The sequence below is a fragment of the Andrographis paniculata genome, unplaced genomic scaffold, assembly GCF_009805555.1.
Source record: "Andrographis paniculata isolate CXL003 unplaced genomic scaffold, ASM980555v1 Contig78END, whole genome shotgun sequence".
Lineage (NCBI taxonomy): Eukaryota > Viridiplantae > Streptophyta > Magnoliopsida > Lamiales > Acanthaceae > Andrographis > Andrographis paniculata.
Genome location: NW_026137615.1, coordinates 4,529,961 through 4,549,346, shown reverse-complemented (window position 1 = coordinate 4,549,346; position 19,386 = coordinate 4,529,961). Strand labels below are relative to the sequence as shown.

Genomic DNA, 19,386 nt, shown 5'->3' with positions numbered 1-19,386 from the left:
CTTCAATCTTACGTATAAAAGGGACTTCTTTGATTTGGTGTCCAAATTATTCCCGTCAACGACGGGGGAAGCCATTGTAATAACTGGGTCGGCCCAATATGTATTATTGGGCCCGACTTCCACCCAATATGGCCCAATAAAAATAGTTGGGCCACATCGCCACAATTCAGGCCCATAAAAAGATCTTGGGCCTTATGGGTAATATTGAGAATAATTGGTGGGCCTATTGTCTATAAGCCCAAATATTGGCCCAATTCATGTAAGGGTTTAGATAACAGAAGGATAAAACCAACTTCTTCTTCTTCTTTTATTTATTTACTTATTATTATTTTATAAAGTTTTTATAAAGTATATATTTTTAAAATTGTATTAAATGCATTTATTATTGTTTTTTAAATGTAAACCATCTTATTCAAGATATATCTTTTATTCAAAATATTATGGGTCTATTTTTTTATAGTTTTATTATTATTTTTTAAAATATGTATCTATTAGGATTTTCAATAAAATAAATAATTTTTAAATAGAATATTATAGTGAAATTAAATTTAAAATAGAATAAACTTCATGAATCTATTTACTTTGATTTTTTTTTTCAAAATTCTTATTATATAATTATCACTAATCACTAATATATATATATTTGACAATGTTACTATTTTTTATTTTTGTCAGTCTCAAAATAAAGTTATTATTTTTTAATTTAGTAATTGTACTATTTACTTAATATAATAAATATCATTTCAATTAAAAATATATTTGACAAATATCATTATTTTTATATTACACCGTAATAATAGGGGTATTTTTATTATTTTACTACAATCTAATATAATACTAATATTTAAAAATTTACGTGTAAAAAGCAAACGTCAATCTTATAATGTGACGGAATGTGAAGGAGGGTTTACAGAACAGAAGGATAAAACCAACTTCTTTCTTCTTCTTTTATTTATTTATTTATTACTTATTTTATAAATTTTTTTATAAAGTATATATTTTTAAAAATGTATTAAATACATTTATTATTGGTTTTTAAATGTAAACCATCTTATTCAATATATATCTTTTATTCAAAATATTATGGGTCTTTTTTTTGTAGTGTTTTTTTTTTTTTAATATGTATCTATTAGGATTTTTAATAAAATATTCTCCTTTCTCCTATTTGAAAGAGATTTTTGGGGTTTTGTAGTATATTAATAAATAATAGTATTTTTTTATTCACTAGTGAAAGTATGTACGAGGTTTTGATATTTTTATCTTTTAATTTTATGTATAAAATAATTGTATGTGTAATGATATAATTGTAATTTAAACAAAAGTTAAGAGTGTTTTAATATTAGTGTATGTTACTTTAATTTTAAAAGTAAATAAATAGTTTTGAATGAGATATAAAAAGTAGTAAAATTAGTACTTTGAATTGAGACGGATGAAATATTATTATTTTTTAATAAAATATTACATTGAAATTAAATTTAAATAAAATAAACTTCATGAATCTATTTATTTAATTTTTTTAAAATTTTATTATATAATTATCCCTAATCACCAATAATATTTTTTTATCATAAAAATATTACATTTAATTATTATTTAAATATAAAATTAAAAAGTACAAAGCCCATTTGTGTGTTATTAATTACTAGGTATTATATATATATATATATATATCTTTATTATTCAATATATTAATAATTACTTTTACATAGAAATAAGTAAAATACAAATTTATTTAGTTTGTATTTCAAACACAAATGAACACTAATCAACTCATATGATTTATGATAAAAATATGCTATTTTTTTTTTTAAAAAAAATATATTATATTAAAATACTATTTAAGTTATGACTCAAATTATAAACCTAATTTCATATAATTTTCTTTTTTAGAATCCACATTAAAAAAATAATAATAAAATAAAAAATAAAATTCAAAGCATAAAACAAGCAAATGGTTATATATACTATCTTTTAGTTTTCAAGAATATTTTGTTTTGGTTGAATGTATAAACTAGTGGGTAAACGTGTTTGACATTACATACACCTCCGAGTAGACTAATTAAAGCACTACGAATACCAATTTGCTTAATTAGATTAATAATATCGATTTTTTACTAGTATTAGTTATTTATGTTAGGCTATTCTGAATTTAAAAATATTTACATTTTTTATATTTAAATATGGTATTTTGAATTTTTAAAATAAAGTTAAAATATTATAGTAGTAGTTTTCTGAATAAAGTTGGTTTGTTTGGTTTTTTATTTCGGTTTGTGGCTTTTATTTTTATTTAAATAATATTTTAATACTATATTTTGTAAAAAAACAATATATTTTTAGGCAAAATTGTTTATTATCTTCGTTTGAAAAGTTGACATCATACTCCTTCGTAGTTTAGAATTTGTACAAATCTCTCTCGTATTTAAAAAAAATATTGCACGGAATCTTCTAAAAATTGCATGAAACTTCTTGCGTATTTCTAAAAATATTGAATAAAATTCCCTAAAAAATAATCTTTTTACAATTTTATAAAAATCTTGCAAAGAGTTTGATATAATTTTAAAATCAAAAGTGATAATGGTGCAAACTTTTCAAATCACAATTCAATAATTTTATTATATTTTTATTAAAATCGTATAACTTAAATAGTACTCCCTCCGTCACTGTATTTTAGGAGGGGTGTAATTAGTAGATAATTAAAAATGTATTAGTGAAAATAATTATTCGATAATATAAATAATTATAAATTAAGATTAAAATAACTAATTGGTTTAATTAAAATTTTTTTTAAAAAATAAAACTAAAAAGTTTAAAATGAGATTAAAGTGTGTAATCATTTTCCAAAAAAGGAAAGTGACATAGTATGTGGGACAGATAGAAACGGCAAGGTGGATGAAATAAATTTGAAATCATAACTAAATATTCTATAGTGCAAAATTATGAATAAAAACCACACAAGTATTCTCTATATATGAATATCTTCATTCAATTATTTAATTTGAATGTGTTTTTTTTTTTTTTTTTTGAATATTTCGGAGCATTTTTGAATTAATTTATTTTTTTGATAAAAAATAAATGAAAATACTCTTATTATCATTATTATTATTATTATTATTATTATTATTATTATTTTATGGCACAAATAGTCCTTTAGGCATGGCTCCGTCATGGCTGACTGGAGATTATGATAAATTATTTTATAATAAAAAAAAATAAAAAATTATAAAAAAATTTGTTAAAGAGTTAAAAAATAAATAAATAAATAAATAAATAGTAGTAAAATTATTGTTCTTCGTAAAAAGTACAATAACAATTTCAACTTTTTTTTTTTTTCAATATTCTATAATGATTGGTAACACTCATTGTTAATGGGGGGCAAGAAGTCCTAAAACGGCCGAAAAATTGTACGATATATGAAGAAAAATAATTTGTATATTAAAATTAAAGTTGGCATTTTATTAATATTTTATTTTATTTTATTGAAGGCTTATTGAAACTCCTCTTATGTTACGCTATCTATGTACGCGGTGATACGAAAGATCACGTTTGTATGAAAGTCATTATAATTGTTATTACATGTCTTTTCAATTCAATTAATTATAGTAATATATACCAAACACAATAAATTTAATTTAAAATTATACATGTCATATATATATATATCAGATAATTTTGATACTATATATTTAATTATGGATGTATTCTTTTGGAGTTTAATTTATTAATTTATTTTTACATAAATAATAGTTTCAATGTACTACTTTCTCCGTCCTAAAGCAATAGTCTTATTTTCCACTACTTTTTGCATTAATACACTCACAAAGCAAAAAAGTTTTTTATCCATACTTTTTACCCAGTACCAATATAATATCAATATTCCTTAAATTTCGTGCCCAACCCAATTAAGACTATATTTATGGGACGGAGAGAGTATATATTTTTGGACGGCAGATCATGTACTGATCTGACCAAGTCAGATCAAATTAACACCATACTAACTTGATCAACGGTTAATTTATATATATATATTTAAAAGAATAAATCGTATATTATGATTGCATAGTATTAAAAAAATGAATTCAAACCCCAAAAGACTACATCCTATGTTTTGAGATATTTTTTTTTATTATTTAAATGTTTTAAAATGAAAAATTAGGTTCTATTTGTAAAATTTTTCTAATTCGTTTTGATATGTTGTATTCAACGCCCTATTTTTATTTTTAAATATTAAACCAAATATATGTTTTATTCAATTGTTTACTATTATGAAAAATTGAAATTTTTAAAAATACTTAAATTTTTTTTAAATACACATTTTAGTTTTTTTCAATAAAATAGTATTTTAAATTGAATATATATATTTATATAAGCACACATATATGCATGCCCTACGGTATATATATGTTGCATGGAAGTCAAAATATTCAATATACATATTTAATTGTTGCATGAAATTTTGTTGATTATATATATACATACATAATATTATATTTGGTATATGTTGAGCATAAGTTGTTTAGCAGATATACAAGAACTTTTTCAAGAAGGCCAGCCTGGCGATTATTAATTTAGAATTATTTTGTCCAACTTGATCATTAATTAATAGGAAAATTTTTGGACCATGTCATTTTGATTATATGATTAAACTACTAGAAATATATATATATAAGCTTGAATAATATTGATCTCAATGTTAAAAATGTTTTAAGATACTCCCTCTGTCTCCTATCTATATATCAATTTGCTTTTTGCACGGACTTTTAGAAATATTAGCATTATATTAGAATAAAGTAGAAATAAAAGTAAAAAGACTAAATTAACTCTCTATTAGTATTGTATGATATAAAGGTAATGACATTTTTGTAATATATTATAAATTGGAAGAGTATTTGTAATGTTAGGTAGATAGTACAATTACTAAAAAAAAAAAAAGAAATGAATACTTTGTTACGAGACAGACCAAAATGAAAAAATGGATAGATTGTTAAGGGACGAAGGAGTATTAATATTTAAATATCATCAAATTTTACATCAAAAAGATATTCAAAGAGAACCTCGTAGCTATTTGGACATGCTCGAAAATTCAAGCTTCATTAAGTAGCCTAAAAAAGGAACAAATATATGTTACTTTTGTCCCAACTTAATGTACTATTTTTATTATTTTTATATATCTATTTAAAAAGTATATATTTTATATTTTAGTAAAATTAATTCATATATATATTAAAATATATTTAATTTTTACAAAAGTCTTCATCTTTTTTATTTTTTTTTTTTTACTTATACATTACCACTTACTAATAAAATGCTGAATTATTTTAAATTTACTATACAAAAACAAATGATTAGTACTTTAAGTCGGGGCGAGGGAGGAGTATGTAATATTTCGGTAGAATTTCCAAGCTATTTTATTTTATTATTATTATTATTTTTTGGCCATTCTAAACCTTTTAAATTAAAATAACTTGTTTCAAATTATATATGAATTATTTATAGAAATGATCATATATTTCTTCTCTATCGTTGTAATGGTCCTATATTTTTGTGTGACACTCACGCTAAGATACAACGCTACTAGAACTAAGTTGAGTAAGATACATATTTATTTTTATATTAAGTTCGCTTAAAAAATTAAAAAAATATATATAGTTTAAAAGACAAATTTACAATTTCCTATAATTTAATTTCATTCTCTATATGCTTCATTTTGAAGTTTCTTATTAAATGGAAATGTTATACAAATATATACATATAAAATAAAAGATTTGAACCCATCAAAATTAGATAAATTTTAAAGTATGCAGTAGAAATAGAATTAGGCTAAAATGACACATAAAGTGCCTCTTTAATTTGATAAGATATATATTTTATTCAGTAAATAAATTACCACAAATATATATATATATATATATATTTGCTCAATTAAATACATGTATGGACCAAAAAGAAGTGTCATTATATGTATATATAGAAATTTTCTTTTGGAAATAAACTTATGTATAAATTATGGGTGGGTTTTTTCAACATCTATTATTATTACATATTATTATTCATGTCCATAAATCTTAATCAATTTCAAAACCTTCCCCACAAAATTATTCAGATATTTTCCATGATTTTAGGAAAAAGCTTACAATGGATTAATTTCATTGTAATTTAATTTTTAGCAATACTTGAAAATTAAGTAAAATATATATATATATATATATATATTTTACAATGGGGTTTTTAGCAATCTCTTTAATAAGATCACATACAAATATCCCTATTCAAATGATTGGAGAAAAAAAAAAAAAAAACCAAAAAAACACACCCTTCAATCTCATTGATAATACTAAAATGGTGTTTAGTACAGGGACTTGACAGCAAAAAAAAAAAAAAAAAAAGAGAAAATATTTTAATTTTTCTTATTTGTTTGAGTAGAGAAATTAAATTTATAAATCATTTTTGTTTTTATTTCTTTTCCATACCATAGAGAGAAATGAATGTTGCAGTATTTTTTTACATTCTTTTATCTTTTTCATACTATTTTAGCTTTTATAATTTTAAAATAATATTATTACAAAAATTATATTTAATTTATAATTTAAATATTTAATTTTTATGATTTTTAAAAATTTTACTAATATATAATCTTACAAAAACATCGTATATAATTTATAATTTATAAAAAAAAATCACCAAAAATATTTCTTTATAAATTCTCATTAGTTAAAACTTTTTTTTTTTGATTAATCATTTATTTTTATTCAATCCATTCGGATAGCTGTATTTTTTCATATTTTTCAATTGAATTCTCTATTTAACCAAACAAGAGAGTTAATTCTCATCTGCTCAATTCATTTTTTCTGCAATTCCATTATTTACTCTCATTCATTTATCTGTAATTTCATTCTTTGTACCAAACGTCCCTAAGTTTATGGAGTACTACTACTTTTGTTCAATTTCATTTTTCAGTTTAGTTTTGATAAATAATAATAAAAAGAGGATGGTATAACTTAGATAATTTTAAAATATTTTATCATTATTTTTGTTGAAATATTTTTAGTTTGTAATGTGTTGGGAATTTTGGAACATTTGTGTTTGTTTGAGTTTTGAATAGTAAAAATTTTGAATTAAAATGTTTGTATGATATGTTATAAATTAGCGTTGATGTAACATTTTAAATGTTAAATTGATTTTTGTTATAATATAAAATTAAAAAAAAAAAAAACTCGTGAGAAAAAGTAGTAAAACTTGTGGAAATTCTTCAAACTCACTTCACAATATTTTTGAATTAATATAATTTGTAATAATAATAATAATAATTTGCGTAATATAAGAAAGATGGCACTCTTATAATTAATTTTGAAAGATATATTGTATGTCTATAAATATATATTGTCCGCGAACTTTTAACGATGCAAATACTTTTTGTGGCTCTAAATTAAAACTTAATTAAGCGACAATAATACACATCATAAATACGATGTCGACCAACAACATCAACTTGTGTACGCATATATAAATCTTGTACGAAATTGTGTCTTAATGACCATTTTGATTAATTTTCCATCGATTTTCAACTACAAAATCCAACTCGACTACTTTCTCAATTTTCTCTTTAATAATATATATATTTTAATTGAAATGACAAAACGGAATACATGATTAAACTATGTCGATCAGATAGTTCATTTTTGGTTTAATTCTAAATTATTGTGCAAAATAATCCTTTTGTTTAAGGTTTATGATTGGATCATCCTTTTTTTTTTTAATTTAATTTAATTGCTATTCTGATATTGCCTTTAATTAAAAAATCAAGTTTTTAAGTACTAAATAAGATATTAATTTACTATATTTTATTTAAAAATGACAACGTACACCTAAAACTATTGGATACGAAAGTTCGCATCACCTTATATTTCTACAATATATATATATATATTAAAAAAATAAAAAATAAAAAATAATAATAATAATAGTAGTAATTGTACCAAAGCCATCAATGAGGAGGAGAAAATAAACATTGGTATGTCATAAGGAATCAAAAGGAAATAAATCCCAATAAATTCCACGTTGAAAGATACACACAAGTTGTTGAATTTCGCATGCATGCATGCAAGTGCAAATACGTACACTAAATATATATATATATATATAATAATAATAAATGCAATATTAATGTAAAGGAATCTATTAATATTATGTTGTGCATCCAATTGCATATACCCATTGAAATCCTCCAAACGCCATGCATTTATTGATTATGCGTGTTACATTTGTGTCCCACTAATTATACATACCACATACCCATCAATTAAATTAAATTAAATTAAATTAAAATTAAAGTATGACGAAAATTCGATATAAATTAACATTACATACTAATAATTTATGAAATACATATTACGATTGATTTCAACACAATACATATATAATAAGCATAAAAATATACACTCCTCGTCCCATAAAAAGAGTTCTAATTTTCATTTATGTTCGTTCAAATATAAGAATATCATTTCTAATATAATAATTGTATATATTACTAATTAATATAATAAATATTTTTACAATATATTATACAAATACAATTATTTTTATATATTATACAATACCAATGCGAGTATTTTTTTTTTAATCTTTTTCACTATAATTCGAAATGATATTAATATTTAAAAATTTACATGTAAAAACTAAATATTACTCTTTATATATACGCTAAAAGTTTGAACTAATAAAGTTTGAACTAATAAACACCTAAGAAGTGTTTGTTTGTGGATTTGATTTTTGGGTTTGAATTTTTGAATAATTGCATTATATAAAATAAATAGATATTGATGTAATAATTTGAATTTAAAAATAATTTTTAGTATTATTATAAATTTAAAAAATAATAATTTGAATTGATATTTTTTTTTTAAAAAAAAGTAATAATAAAAATCTTATAAAAAAATATATAGATTAAAAAAATAACAGAAAACGGCAGCACGGCTAGACATTCGCATAGATAGATAGCGTGTGTATTCTGCCCGTTACGATGGTAAGAAAGAAATTAGGATATTGCCACGTCACATTCAGACAGCATTTATTGCTCTCCTTCCTTATGGGATAGGCAGTTGAAATTATATGTTGTTATACTGAATTGCTAATGATCGATGATGATAAGTGGAAACTTCCTCGAAATGACCCAACTTAATTAATTAATATATAAGTCGATTTGTGTCGGGTTAAATTTTTTAAATGAATGAAATAATCCAATCTTATCCAATCTATTTATTAGCGTATATGATTTGTCTTAACTCGTATATATAATTTTGTCAAAATTTTGAACTCAAACTCAATTATTTTGTGTCGGATTATCTAATTATGTAAATTACAATTATTATTATATATAATATTAAAATTAATATATTATAATTTGATTGTCACGTGGATTCGAGTTGAGGGCTTCAATCATAACTCAATATGTTTATTACCGTATCAAGCTCATATCAAACTCAATTATTCCTTGTCGATCGAGTTAGTGTTTTTTGCCAGCCCTAATGATGAGTTTAATTTAGACATTTATTTTAAAAAATAACAATAATAAAATTGAATAGAAAATAAGTAGATATTTTTCAAAAAACACAAAATACAAATAGTAAAATTTGAAAAAAAAAAAATGTCGATTATATATATATATATATATAATTGTGAATATATAAGGTGATAGCAAATTAGGGTTTGCTATGATTCAAATTGGGAATATATTTTTTAATAGACATCCTTGTTAATGTACTTGCATCGTACTTGATAGAGATGATACTTACGTAGGCATGTTTAATTGCGAATATTCGAGTTTGTTAAAAGTCAAAGAATTGAAATATTGGCTTTGAAAATCTTGTCCCAATAGTGTGACAAAGTTATCTTTTGTTCATAACATATTAAGCAATAATAGGAATAATGAGTCAGATAAATATTGTGAAAATTGATTAAAAAAGACAAATAATGTTTGATGATTCAATTCGATTATAATAATCTGGGTTTGTAGATGGAAAAATCAGATATTTTTATTAGTATTTCAATTGTTAATTATAAATAGAACACATAAAGTATATATAGAAACATCTAGATTAAAACTCTAAAATATAACATACACTACAAAAAAAAATAGTATATTTGTAACGGAATTCCGTTCCTAAATTTCACATAGCTAATGTAATTTCATCCCTAATTCTGTCTCTAATATAATTAGTAACAGAAAAAATTGATATAAGAAAGAAAAATCTCGTTACAAAATTGATATTTTTTTGTAGTGATAATAAACTATACGAACGATCCAAAAATTTTACTTCTCTAGGCTTCAACTTGAGTTTCAAAATACAAAAGTAAAATGTGACGGTTACAAAATATTGCATTCAAATTACACTGTTCATTCTTGAAATATATATTTTTAGTGTTTTATATATATATATATATGAAATAATTGTTTGATTCATGTGATATTTGCGATAAAAAATATTATAATTTTTTTTTTTTATGTAAAAGTACTTATGATTCATGTGGTTTGAAAAACTTGCACAATTACACAAGATTTTCTTGTGTTTTCAAAATAGTACACAAAATATGTCTTGTAAGGAATAGTTTGGCGGTGTAGGAGTTGGATTTGTGACCGAGGAATCATGGATTCAAAACCCCAACCCCTCAACTCACCTGCCACATCATAGGAGTATGATATTGATTTTTTAAACTACAAGTGAATTATAAATAATTTTTTTATTATTATTAAAAATATTTTGTATTACATAAATTATGAATTTGTTTTATCCTGTCTATTTATAAGAGATGAATATAATTTGAAATTATTATATTTGTGGCACTGGCGGACAACAAACTAAGCAAGGATATAGGAGTATGTTTTTTTACGATAATAATGAAATTTTGTAATAATAATATTTATAACAACAACAAAAACAAATGTTTGTTTATTCGTAAGATTTTTTATTTTAAATTTTGATTTTAAATAGTGAAATTTTTAAATTGAAATAATTATTTGATGCGATATAAATATATATTTGATATGATATTTTGATTTTAAAATAAATTCTAGTATAAAATAACAAATGAAAAATAGGTTATGTTTAGATGTAAGCTTTTGAAAACTTTTGGAAATTTGAAAGTTTGAAAATAAATTTAAAGTTTTGATATGATATTTTGTGAGAGAAAATATATTCAATATGTTATGTTTTTTTTTAAAAAAAAAAAATTGTGTTAAATGAATAATATTTTTGGATGGGAAAAATTGAGGATAAGAAAATCACCCCTAAAACTTTACAAGTGAACCTACAAGTGTTTGGAGTAAATTTTTATTTATGAGAGATGATAATTTTGTTTTTATCAAAAAAATTAAACAGTAAAAATTTGAAAAATAATCAAAGTGTGTAAGTATTTAATTATATATGTATAATTCAATTATGGTTGTGGTAAAAAGTTGACATTTGAGTGTATAATGCAAATAGATACTTAATGAAAGCTTATCATTTATAACTAACCTGCTATAAGTCATAACGAAATAAATAAATAAATAATAAAATAAAAATGGATAGGTCAGATGTGAGGTATGTGTATATGCATGTATAAGTCCATTATTACAACTCTAATAGCCTCTAATGTGTAGTTAAATTTTAAACTCAAATTTATTTTTAATTATGTCTCATTTTGACTTTGACCAAAGCCAAATGATGTCTTAATAAGTATTATTACATTATTGTCTAATAATTAATTACTACTATTATTTTGTGACTTAATAGTTTTGACCCAACGTAAATTTAATAATCATAATAATTATTATATTTTTCCTCACATTTACCAAATTGGTACTTTTGGTATGCACAATAATAATGTAATGTCTAAATAGTAATAATAAGGGTAAACTGCTTTTTTTAGTCCCGTAACAGGACTCCCTTATCATTTTAGTCCCGCATGTCACAAACTAGTCTCATAAGTGAAAAATTTTCGTTGTTTTAGTCCTACGGCGCCGGAGATGCCCGCGTGGCTCGCCGGAGGTGACGTGTCCGTCAGGTCTCGCTGACCTGGCGAATACGTGGATTTTTTTTTTCATTTTTTTAAATTTTTTTTAAAACTTATTTTTAATTTTATTTGTATTTTTTTAATTTTTTTTATTTGGTCCAATTAAAAAAAAAATTTAAAAATTTAAAAAAATGAAAAAAATAAATAAATTCACGTGTCCGCCAGGTGTCGCTGACCTGGCAGGACACCCGACGGACACGTCACCTCCGGCGAGCCACACGGGCGTCTCCGGCGCCGGAGAACTAAAACAACGAAAATTTTTCACTTATGGGACTAGTTTGCGACATGCTCCACTTACGGAACTAAAATGATAAAGGGGTCCAGTTACTGACTAAAAAAATAGTTTACCCTAATAATAATAATAATAATAATAATAATAATAATAATAATAATAATGTAATGTCTAAATAAAAGTAGTATTAGAAATTTCATTTTTAGTTTTTTTTTTTTTCAATAATTGTAGATACTTGTTAGATGTAATAATTTATGAAAATAAAATAATGTGTTACAATTCTATACATAATTGTGAAGATTTTATAGTGAGTATTTGAAAAAAAAAAAATAAAGTAAACAAAGCCTATTTATTGTCATATTTTGTTAAAAATTTAGACTTTGATGTTTTAAAATAAACTGAAATAGATTTAATTTTAAAATTAGGAAAACATACAAGTGAACACATCAATTATAGTTCTTTTGTTGTTTTAGAAAAAAGATTTCCTTCTTTTTCTGAATTATTATTATATTTTATTATTTATTATTAATAATTCAATATTATATTTCCAATTTTATTAGTTCATACTAATATTAATTTATCATTTTTCTACAAAATAATTACTCAATTTTAAACATTACATGAAACAATTAATTCTATTTTAAAAATATCAAAATGAAGTAAATCCTATATTGTTTGAGGTTCTAATCAAATTGAAAGTAATACTAAAAATGAAATAAAGAAAAATAAATACTACAATTGTGGATGATAAAAAATAAGATGAACAATCAAAAGTTAAAAGAATAAGATAAAAAAATAACCAAAGAATTCTTTTGAAAGAGAGAGAACAATGATGATTTGAAAAAATTAAATTATAAATTAAAAATTTAGATATCACTTATCATTAGTGCAAATACCTCACATTGAAAAATATATGTACTTTATAAAAATATATCATGTGTTCCGATCCGTAAGAATATGGTTGTATTGTACTTATATTAATATAAATAACTTGCTTCTTGTAATAACAACTATAATGCTGGATTTTTAGCCGTCGTTAAGAAATAAAGAAAAAATTGCTTTGTTATTACATGATTCTGTAAAATACATGTAATCGAATTTGTTTTTGTTTTGATTTAAATTTAAATAATATCTAGTACAATATTTTGTGAAAATAAATAATAGTTTTTTATTAAACTTATTATAATATTAATTTGATTTTGAAATTCAAACCGATTAAAAGTTCATATGAATATTGCATAAAATAATCCATTTGAATTATAAGTGCCAAAAATCAATTAATCCAACAAAAATTTCCCTAGAATACAGTATATAATAACCCTATGTAGAAAAATTAATAAAAAATTATTAAAATAGAAAAAAGGTTGTGTGAATTGAAATTAAATACAAATATAAACACACATACATTTATAGATAGAAACTTAGAATGAAAATTAATTTTTACTGACTATTCTTCGGACATATAAATAGCATATAGACAGCCACCATCTTACGTCGTATTGTGGAAGAATATGTATGACCCACCGCGTTGCATTTATTACATATTCACACCCGTAATTACCAGAATTGCTAATTAACCCACAGATTAAATTCCACTCGTTATTTTCCAGCTAACCTACAACTTCAATTCAAAATAAGGATAAAATGCACTCATAATTAACTGGAGTGACCACAATTTGGATTTAAATATTTACCAACCTTTGCGTTTTTGCTAATATATATATATATATTTTATTTCTTGTTATCTCAATTTTATTTTTTTAAATAATTATATAATTATTTCTTTTTAGTAGTTTGATAAATTTATACACGATTTATTTATAATAAATATTTTTATTCACCTACAATAATATTATATTTATTTTAACAAATAATAATTACTATTTTTTTATTAATTTTCAAAGTGAGTGTGTATATGTAATATTTCAATAGTCTTATTAACATATTTCATGTGCTCCCTTTTGACTGTTTACTTCTTTTATTTTTATAACTTTAAAGTTTGTTTACTTTTATCATATAAATGTTTCAAATAACTAAAAAAAGTATAACTTTAGATATAATAATACTCCCTATTTTATTAAACTCTTGATAGGGACTCTTTTTTCTTAATTTTTTGTTTGAATGATTTCTATAATTAATATCTACAAAATAAATAAGATAATTTTATATGCAAAAACAGTAATTATACACATTTGAGAATAATAAAATACAGTCGGACACAAAGCTGTTTTTAGTGGTTAGTATGTACCTATTTTATACGAACTTTCAACTATTGTTTTTCCACTAGATAATAAAATAATAATAAAATTCAAAACAGGTCTTGCATTTGATAAAGGAATTTGATGTCAATTTAAAGGAAATGATGGAATAATTAAATACTAATTTATCCGTAATTGGTAGAACTAGAAGCGTCAAACACACCTTCGTGCGCAAGAAACGCGACTTTATTATTCACTCAAATTGTTTTTGAGGAGTGCGAGCGAGCGAGTCACTCGTGACGTGGCATCGCCCGCTCACTTCCAACGTCAACACAAACGTGTCTTTTTTTTTTCTTTTTTTTTTTTTAATTTTAATTCTAATTTCCCCCAAAAGTTCGCAATAGATTTCAAAGCCCCCTTCTTCCCCCTTTATAAATACCCCCTCGTCTGTTCATACAAAACCCCATATTTCCGATAAACAAATCCATCCATTAATTCAATTCTGTGGTGTCTGAAAAACCCTAAAAATGCCGAGGAAAGGGATGAGTGGCCTCTGGTTCTCTCTCACTCCCAGAGTGGGCTCTCCATTCTCGCCGCCGTCGCCGTCGCCGTCGCGGTTCGGAAACTCGCCGTACCGGCAGAGCTTCTCCGAGTCGGTGATGGACCGGACTCTCGAAATTTCCGAACCGGTCATCGCCAAATGGGACCCCGAAACGACGACGTTTGCCAGAGTCACCTCTCTGTTCTACGAGAATCGCCGCGAGGCCAGGGAATTCATCAAAACCGTCAATAATCTGCACAAGGCGATGCATTTGCTCGTCAAGGAGGATTCCAATTCTGAGAAACTGATTCGGGCCAAGAATCTGATCCAGATCGCCATGAAAAGGCTGCAGAAGGAGTTCTACCAGATTCTGTCGATGAATCGCGCCCATCTCGACCCTGAATCGGTCTCGACCCGCTCCTCCCGCACTTCCATCGCCTCCAGCGTGTCTGATTTCGATTACGACGAGGAAGACGACGATCAGGTCAGAAGTGGGATCGAAGCTGTTAATGATGTCGGAGATGTCTCGTCGCTTGCCATGGCGGATCTGAGATTGATCGCCGATTGTATGATTTCTTGCGGCTATGGAAAAGAGTGCGTCAAGATTTATAAGATCATCCGTAAATCGATCGTCGATGAGGCGATTTATAAGCTGGGGGTTTTGCAGTTTACTTCTTCTCAGATTCATAAAATGGATTGGAGATCGCTCGATTTGAGGGTTAAGAACTGGCTCGACGCCGTCGGCGCCGCCGTCAAGGTCCTCTTCAATGGCGAACGGATTCTCTGCGACCACGTCTTTAATAGTTCTGATTCTGTAAGGGAATCATGTTTTACTGAAATTTCTAAATCGGGAGCTCTGATTTTGTTCGGATTTCCAGAGCTCGTCGCGAAGTACAGCAAGAAGTCGCCGGAGAAGATTTTCCGGCTACTGGATATGTACACCGGAATCTCAAACCACTGGCCGGAGATCGAATCCATATTTTCTTTCCCATCCGCTGACGCCGTTAAATCACAGGCGGTGACGGCGTTAGTTAAGCTCGGGGAATCTGTCCGCGCCGCCGTCGACGCATTCGAGACGTCGATTTTGAAGGATTCGTCGAAATCTCCGGTCGCCGGCGCCGGAATTCATGCTCTGACGATCAATTCGATGAACTACCTCTCGCTCCTCGCTGATTACAGTGTGATTTTATCCGACATCTTCGCCGATTCTCCGCCGCCGGCGAAGAAGATGCTGCCGGATTCGTACTTCGGATTTTCCGATTCCGACGAGTCGACGGCGCCGGCGATTTCTCTGAAAATGGCGTGGCTGATTTTAGTCTTGCTCTGCAAGCTGGACGCGAAGGCGAAGTATTACAAAGACATTTCCCTTTCTTACCTTTTTCTGGCGAACAATCTTCAATACGTCGTCGTTGAGGTTCAGACATCGAACCTTAAATACCTTCTCGGCGGGGAGTGGGTGGCGAAGCACGAAGCGAAGGTCAAACAGTTCGCGTCAAACTACGAGCGGCTAGGATGGGGCCACGTCATCGAATCTCTGCCGTCGGATCCTGCGGCGGCCGCCACTTCGCCGGAAAGGGTGAAGGAGACTTTCAAGAAATTCAACGCGGCGTTTGACCAGGCGTACAAGAAGCAATCGGTTTGTGTGGTCCAGGACAGCAAGCTCCGGGACCACATAAAGGTGTCGATCGCCCGGAAGATTTTCCGGCTGTACCGGGAGTTCTACGCCGGCCACCGGCCGGCGATGCTCCGGCAGAAGTACTGGGCGCCAATTGTCAAATATACCCCTGAGGACGTCGGCCACCGCCTCTCTGATCTGTTCTTCGGCGAGATTGATCAGTCGGCGGGGAGCGTTTCATCGGTACAGTCGTCGCCGTCGCCGTCGCTGACGTGGCCGCGCCGATCTCGTTGAATTAAGTAATGAAATTTCTTAATTAATAAATTTATTATTATTATTATTATTAATTAAAGTGTGTTAATTAATTAAATGAATCGCCGTAGCCGAGTGTATGTAATTTCGAGTGCCGTTCCGGTGATTATCGATTATTGTTGTTATTATTATTATTATTATATGGCAAAATTTTTGGTTGAACCAATCGATTATGAATTGTATGTTCAAAGTGGACTTGCTATATTTGTTATGTATTTTAATTTTACTTTTAAAATAATTATTTAATCTGAATTATTGATTTATTATTTTTTCTCAAATTTAATTTCACATTTTCTCTTATTTGTCTATTAAATTTACTATATTGGTCAAAGTCAATATATAAATATTAGCTATTATCTTATATTCAAACACAAATCTATGTTATTCAATGTAACTTTTAATAAAAATATACTATTTAATTTCATAAAACATAAGATTCAAATAAATATGTCTTTTCAAATGTCAAAACCAAATAAACCCAGAGTGTGTTTGTTTGTGAATTTAGATTTTAAATAATACAAATTTGAATTTAAATAGTTTTTAATACTTCATCCGTTCCATATCTATATATTCAATTATTTTTTGCACGAAGTTTTAGAAATATTAGTATTATATTGGAATATAAAATAAGTAAAGGTAAAAAGACTAAATTGCCGTTATTAGTATTGTATGATATAAAAATAACGACATTTGTGTAATATATTGTAAATTATAAATATATTTGTAATGTTAGGTAGATAATACAGTTACTAAAAAAAGAAAATGTATACTTTGTTATGGGACAAACGAAAATGAATAAATTGTTAAGGGACGAAGGAAGTATAATATAAATAAATATTAATGTAATGTATTGCATATAAAATAAATTTTAATATAATATAAAAAAGAAAAATAATTATTTAATTTTGATTTTTTTTTTAAAATGAATAATAAAAATTTGGTATAAAATTCAGAAAAAGAATATAACTAAATTTCATATAAATGTGTCGTGTTATCGAATAAAATATGTTGTAGTGTATTTGTTAATGTTATAGAGCTATATGATGATATAAGTTATTATAAATGTATTGGATTTTGTGGGTGATGGAATTGAAAAGCAGAAATATACTTAGGAAAGAATCGTAATTAAATTAATTGATTCAAAGATACAGGGAATGTTCTTAGTCCGATATTGGAAATATATAATTAATTAATTAATTAATTAAGTCGAATATAATATAATATAATATATTATTATATAACTAATTAAGAAAGGGTTACGTAGCTTTGCCCCCACTGCAGCAAATAAATAAATAAATAAATATATATATATATATATATATTTGTAAGTATGTAAGTGTTGTTTCTGGAACGGTGGAATTTTCGTCGTATAGACTTAGGAAAACGACTTTTTACTACTATATGTTACCATTATTACTTTACGTTAGATGTCCGATCAATGACACTGTTCATATTCTTAAAATATTCACTACACGACTCTTTTGAGTTTGTTTTTAGTATTCTTTGTTAACTGGTTTCCGTTATCATGGTGATTGAGTCGAATTAATATTTTTTTTTTTTGTTAAAGTACAAAAAATATATATATATTATTTAAAAGATTTATAAAATTTTTGTATTATTTAAATTATTTGTATGCATTATAAATATATACAATGCTTACTTTGACCTGATTATAAAATATAACATACTCTCTCATTCCCGAAATATTATTTGGAGTTGTGTAATAGATTAAAAAATAATATTATTTTATTAGTAAGTGAAAATATGTAAAAAAAAAAATTGACATTTTTGCTCTTTAATTTTATTTATAAAATAATTATATATGTAATGATATATTTGTAATTTAAGTAAAAATTAATGGTATTATGGTATTAATGTATAAATACTTTACTAAAATAAGAAATAGATAGTTTTAAGTAAAAAAAATTGTAAAAATGATACTTTGAGTTAAGTGGAGAAAATATATTTTATTGATTTGATTTAATTAACAAATATGTATATGAGACATACAACACGGATCTGTTGGTATATGATACTAATATGTAATATATATTTTGATAGCCACATTATATAATAATATTTCGGTACAATAAATGTATTTATACAATACATTACAATATACTCCTTCCGTCCAAGATAGTGGTATAATTAATAAATAATTAAAAATATATTAGTGAAAATAATTATCATATAATAAAAATAATTATAAATTAAGGTTAATATAACTAATTAGTATAATTAAAATTATAAATTAAATTTTTAAAAATAAAATTAATGTGTATAATTCTTTTTTTTAAAAAAAAAAAGAACAACAAAATAAGTGAAACGGATAAAAAATAAAAAGGTGTATATAAAAAGTGGGACGGAGGATGTACAAATGTGCATATGCATGTGCTGATTTCATTCAATAATTACTTGCATTGCTATATAATCATTAAAC

The 19,386-nt window shown here is 25.4% G+C and overlaps 1 protein-coding gene across 1 annotated transcript; it reads left to right on the top strand.

Moving 5' to 3' along the window:
• The first annotated feature begins 14,932 nt into the window (after positions 1–14,932).
• On the top strand, positions 14,933–17,150 carry LOC127239942 (exocyst complex component EXO70H1-like). The gene has a single exon (XM_051258328.1). It carries the CDS (start codon positions 15,006–15,008, stop codon positions 16,926–16,928), a length of 1,923 nt encoding a protein of 640 aa, XP_051114285.1. The 5' UTR covers positions 14,933–15,005; the 3' UTR covers positions 16,929–17,150.
• Positions 17,151–19,386: the final 2,236 nt, after the last annotated feature.